This window comes from Helianthus annuus, chromosome 13, assembly GCF_002127325.2.
Source record: "Helianthus annuus cultivar XRQ/B chromosome 13, HanXRQr2.0-SUNRISE, whole genome shotgun sequence".
NCBI lineage: Eukaryota > Viridiplantae > Streptophyta > Magnoliopsida > Asterales > Asteraceae > Helianthus > Helianthus annuus.
In genome coordinates this window covers 155,584,487-155,590,288 of record NC_035445.2, presented here as the reverse complement: position 1 = coordinate 155,590,288, position 5,802 = coordinate 155,584,487, and the positions used below count along the sequence as shown (strand labels likewise).

At 39.8% G+C, this 5,802-nt stretch overlaps 1 protein-coding gene across 1 annotated transcript; it reads left to right on the top strand.

Moving 5' to 3' along the window:
- The first annotated feature begins 266 nt into the window (after nt 1–266).
- On the top strand, nt 267–5,802 carry LOC110901981 (putative pentatricopeptide repeat-containing protein At5g59900). The gene is made up of 2 exons (XM_035982419.1): nt 267–2,174; nt 3,754–5,802. The coding sequence occupies exons 1-2, from the start codon at nt 327–329 to the stop codon at nt 5,665–5,667; spliced, it is 3,762 nt and encodes a 1,253-aa protein (XP_035838312.1). The 5' UTR covers nt 267–326; the 3' UTR covers nt 5,668–5,802.

Here is a 5,802-nt window from a genome sequence, read left to right as displayed (position 1 = left end):
GAAATTGCCATTTTGCCCTTGAGGAAAATGACAAAATAGTAGGATTTTATAAGATAAATATGACGTGATTTCACTTTTGGACCAAAATACCAATAAAACTGAAATCACATGAATTCAGATACAAAAGGTTTAAGGTTTAAGTTTTAGAATAAAGTAGGAAAAGTTACCAAACTTTAGGGAAGGAAAAACATTTATTTCACTTTCTCTTCCTTTCTTTCTTCCTTTTAACAGGGCATGCTTTCTGCATTTCTTATTACCAAACCAAAATCAAATCAGTGTTTGGTTGAAGCATCAGTTCACGTCTCTCTGTAACGGAATCATCGACGATGATCACTCCATTGAATTCACGTCTCCATTGTTTCATCAAGCTCACAGGTAATTTCATCACCACCTCCTTCCTTCCTCCTTCATCTTCCCGATTAGGTTTACAATTCACTCCTCACTCCACTTCTTTAGCTTCTCTTCTTTACTCCAATTCCTTTTCAGATAATGGGGATCCTCCTCTGTCTAGGTATCAAAAACTTACCAACTTGGATCATGCCTTTAACCTGTTCGATGAAATGATCCAGAGAAAACCCCTCCCATCTGTTGTTAAGTTTACTCAGCTGTTAAACTCTGTTGCCAAAATGAAACATTTTTCTTCTTCTCTCCACCTTTTTAAACAAATGTGTGCCGTTGGAGTGCCTGTTGATGCCTACTCTATGAGTATTGCCATCAAGTGTTGTTGTCAGATGTCTCGCACCAACGACGGCTTTGCACTCCTGGCCTGTTGCTTCAGGCGAGCTGTTGTCCCAAATGTCTTCGTATTTAGTACACTCTTAGATGGACTCATTCGTGAAGATAGGATTATTGAGGCTGAGAGGCTCTTCAAGAAGCTCATCAAACAGAAACTGTGTGAACCCGATGTAGTTATGTATAACACGATGATTAAAGGGCTTTGCAAGTTTGGAAACAATGATATTGCCATTGGTTTGCTTAGGCTCATGGATGAAAGAGGCTGTAACCCTAATGTTGTTGCATATAATACCATCATTGATAGTCTCTGCAAGGACAAACTGATAGATGATGCTTTCAAGCTTTTCAAAGAAATGGTATTTGCCAAAGGCATTCAACCAGATGTCATCACATACACCTCTCTCATTCATGGCCTTTGTAACTTATGTCATTGGGACAAGGTCTCTAAGCTGCTAAAAGAAATGGAGGAGGATCTAAGGATCTCTCCTGATGTTAAAACCTTTAGCATATTAGCTGATGCATTATGCAAGGAAGGTAGGGTGGATGAAGCGGAGGCTGTTATAGACATCATGGTTGAGAGAGGTGAGGTTCCTGACATAGTGACATACAGTTCACTTATAGACGGTTACTGTCTACGAGGTGAAATGACCAAAGCAAAGTCGAGTTTTGATTCACTTACTTCGAAAGGTCTCATTCCTAATGTTGTTACTTATAGCAGTTTATTGAACGGGTATTGCAAGAGTTTGAAAATAGAAGAGGCCATGCATTTGTTTCATGAGATAACAAGAAAAGGTTTGAAACCTGATATAGTCAGTTACAGCACCATGTTACAGGGATTGTTTAGGGTCGGACGTTGTGGAGATGCACGAAAGCTCTTTGATGAGATGCGAGCAGCAGGCCAGATCCCAAATGAATACACATATAGAATAATATTAGATGGCCTTTGCAACAACCATCAAGTTGAAGAGGCGTTCTCTTTGTTTCATATGGTGGGTGATAGCAAGCTAAATTCTCATATTGTGGTGTACAATATTCTTATTGAAGGTGCAAGCAAATGTGGGAAGCTTGATATAGCAAAGGCTCTTTTCCATGACATAACTTTAAAAGGTTTGCAACCTAATGTGCGAACATTTAACATAATGATTAGTGGCCTCTGTAGAGAAGGTCAGCTAAAGGAAGCAAAGGGCATGTTTCTTAAAATGGATGAGAGTGGCTTTCCACCAGATAATGTTACTTACCGTGTTCTTCTCCAAGGATATCTGAAGAACCAGAATTACGATGATGTAGAGATGCTTTTACATGAAATGGATGGAAGAGGTTACTCAATTGATGCTTCAACTTTATCGTTGTTAATACATCAAATGGCAGCTGGTTCACTAGACAAAAGCATGGTTCAGTTGATAGGTAGGCTTGTGCCAAAAGAATTGATGGACACTCCTGCCTAGATGACACAGTCTGGGAGAAACTAAAATAGTGATTTGGCAATTTGTATTTTATGAGTCAAAACCTTTACATGTTCGTTTTAATGATGCTTTACTAATTTCATGGATACTAGGTGTTACATGTTTTTTGTTTATTTTCTGCTTCAACTTTTCATGTTAGTTCCAGTTTTATAAAATAACCCTGCTTTCGAAGTCGACTCCTGATTATTCAAACATCTGTTTCGGCCTGCTACTGTAGCATTGCTTTTGTAGACCCGCCCTAGAGTCATGCCCTCGGTTGCTGAAGTGGATCACCATATTTCTTCAGTTTTTGCACATTCTTTCTGCCCAGTCTCTCCTCCTCTAAGTTCTTCTAGTACTCAAAAGTATAGTTTTTAAATAGTGATCTTCCTCGATTTAAGCTTGAAAAGTTACTAACATGGATGGCCTTTGCAGCAACCACCAAGTTGAAGAGGCGCTCTCTTTGTTTCATTCGGTGGGCGGTAGCAAGCTAAATTCTAATATTGTGGTGTATAATATCCTTATTGATGGAATGAGCAAATGTGGGAAGCTTTGATATTGCAAGGGCTCTTTTCCAAGACCTTACTGTAAAAGGTTTGAAACCTGATGTTCGGACACATAACGCAATGATTAGTGGCTTTTGTCGGAAGGGTCTGCTAAGAGAAGCTAAGAATTTGTTAAAATGGGTGAGAGGGCTTGGGTTGGGGCGTGGCCCTTGGGGCGTGGGTTTCAAGCCGGGCGTGGAGCGGTCTTGACAAGCTGACATGACGGGCTCTCAATGGATAAACCATACTAGCCGTTGGCCAACGGCTATGTTAAAAGAAATTTAATTTTTTACTCTAAAACTCACATTTTTCTTCTAATTTTTACCACATTCAACCACATCTTCTATAATCATCTTCAATTCTCCTTTTACAAACGAAAAAATGCATCCTCATAACCGTGCTTATGACCCGAACAACCCGTATGCATTCCAAGAAAATAATCAAGATCTAGTACGGCATCGCATTCAGCTGGGAGTTCGGGCTCGCGTAGGGAAATATATAGCGATCAGTTGGATGACATTGCATGCAAGTTACATACATTCAACGTCTTCCAACAACAAAAGGCCGAACAACGAAAGAGGAAAGAAGTTAGAGATGCCGCTAGAGATGCCCTGAAACAAAGATGAGATGATTTGAAATTTCTATTCCAGCTGATTAATCACCTAGAGGGTGACGAGTTGCAACTAGTCGTGGAGATGAGAGAAGAGATAAAAAACAAATATAAACGTTAGGAATTTTTTTATGTTATTTTCTTTATTTAAAATATTAAAAAAAATTAAATTTGTTGTTTTAAAAAATATTCAAATAGCCCAGCGGGTCAGCCCAGCGAAGCCCACCAAATCTACGCCCCAAACCCCCGCCTCCCCATACCGTGTTGAATGTGGGCCAACCCATGTCTACCCCAAGCCACGTGTACACTCATGCCCAACCCAAACCCAAGCTCCACCGGACCACCATGTGTAACTTCGCGTACTTCCTCGCATTTCTTACCAAACCACACCGGTGTGAGTGTGAGGGTGAGGGTTGGTTAGGTCACAGGAGAAAATAATACCGATCAATTTCCTTCTCCGTTGGAGGTTGCTGCGACAATGATGATGATTCGCACCAATTCTCATCTTCATCACGCTTTCTTCAAACTCACAGGTATTCTCATCACCAATTCTTTAACAACAACCCCTCTTTCGTCTTCCAGATTAGGTTTAGAATCCACTCTTTTAGCTTCTCTTCTTCACTCCACTTCCTTTTCAAATAATGGGGATCGTCGACTGTTATCTAGGTATCAAAAAGTTACCAAATTGGATGATGCCTTTAACCTGTTCGATGAAATGATCCAGAGAAAACCCCTCCCATCTGCTGTGAAGTTTACTCAGTTGTTAAATGCTGTTGCCAAAATGAAACATTTTTCTTGCTCTCTTGACCTTTTCAAACAAATGTGTGCCATTGGAGTTCCTGTTGACAAATACTCTATGAGTATTGCCATCAAGTGTTGTTGTCACTTGTATCGCACAAATGACGGTTTTGCACTCTTAGCTTCTTGCTTCAGACGAGCTGTTGTACCAAACGTGTTTGTATTTAATACACTCTTGGATGGACTCATCCTAGAAGACAGGATTGTTGATGCCGAGAGATTGTTTAAGAAACTCATTAAGCACAAACTCTGTGAACCCGATGTAGTTACGTATAACACGGTGATTAAAGGGCTTTGCAAGTTTGGAAACAATGATATTGCCATTGGTTTGCTTAGGCTCATGGATGAAAGAGGCTGTAAGCCTAATGTTGTTGCATATAATACCATCATTGATAGTCTTTGCAAGGACAAAATGATAGAGGATGCTTTCAAGCTTTTCGATGAAATGGTATTTGCCAAAGGCATTCAACCAGATGTCATCACATACACCTCTCTGATTTATGGCCTTTGTAACTTATGTCGTTGGGACGAGGTCTCTAAGCTGCTAAAAGAAATGGAGGAGGATGTAAGGATCTCTCCTAATATTCAAACCTTTAGCATATTAGTTGATGCATTTTGCAAGGAAGGTAAGGTGCATGAAGCGGAGGCTGTTATAGACATCATGGTTGAGAGAGGTGTGGTTCCTAACATCGTGACATACAATTCACTTATAGATGGTTACTGTCTACGAGGTGAAATGACCAAAGCAAAGTCGATTTTTGATTCACTTACTTCTAAAGGTCTCGTTCCTAATGTTGTTACTTATAACAGTTTAGTGAATGGGTATTGCAAGAGTTTGAAAATAGAAGAGGCCATGCATATGTTTCATGAAATAACAATAAAAGGTTTGAAACCCAATATCGTGACTTACAGCACCATGTTACAGGGGTTGTTTAGGGTCGGACGTTGTGGAGATGCACGAAAGCTCTTTGATGAGATGCGAGCAGCAGGCCAGATTCCAGATGAATACACATATGGAGTAATTTTAAATGGCCTTTGCAACAACCATCAAGTTGAAGTGGCGCTCTCTTTGTTTCATATGGTGGGTGATAGCAAGCTAAATTCTCATATCGTGGTATACAATATTCTTATTGAAGGTGCAAGCAAATGTGGGGAGCTTGATACTGCGAAGACTCTTTTCCATGACATAACTTTAAAAGGTTTGCAGCCTAACGTGCGAACATTTAACATAATGATTAGTGGCCTCTGTAGAGAAGGTCAGCTAAAGGAAGCAAAGCTCTTGTTTCATAAAATGGATGAGAGTGGCTGCCCACCAGATAGTGTTACCTACAATGTTCTTCTCCAAGGATATCTGAAGAACCAGAATTACGATGATGTAGAGATGCTTTTACATGAAATGGATGGAAGAGGTTACTCAATTGATGCTTCAACTTTATCGTTGTTAATACATCAAATTGCAGCTGGTTCACTAGACAAAAGCATGGTTCAGTTGATAGGTAGGCTTGTGCCAAAAGAATTGATGGACACTCCTGCCTAGATGACACAGTCTGGGAAAAACTAAAATAGCGATTTGGCAATTTGTATTTTATGAGTTCAAAACCTTTACATGTTCGTTTCATGATGCTTTACTAATTTCATGGAGACTAGGTGTTACATGTTTTTTGTTTATTTT

Excerpts from the sequence above, each read along its gene's own strand:
- LOC110901981 (XM_035982419.1), top strand. The coding sequence starts at position 327 with ATGATCACTCCATTGAATTCACGTCTCCATTGTTTCATCAAGCTCACA. Across the intron at positions 2,175-3,753 it reads AAGAATTGATGGACACTCCT|GTCACAGGAGAAAATAATAC; the intron begins GCCTAGATGACA and ends AGGGTTGGTTAG.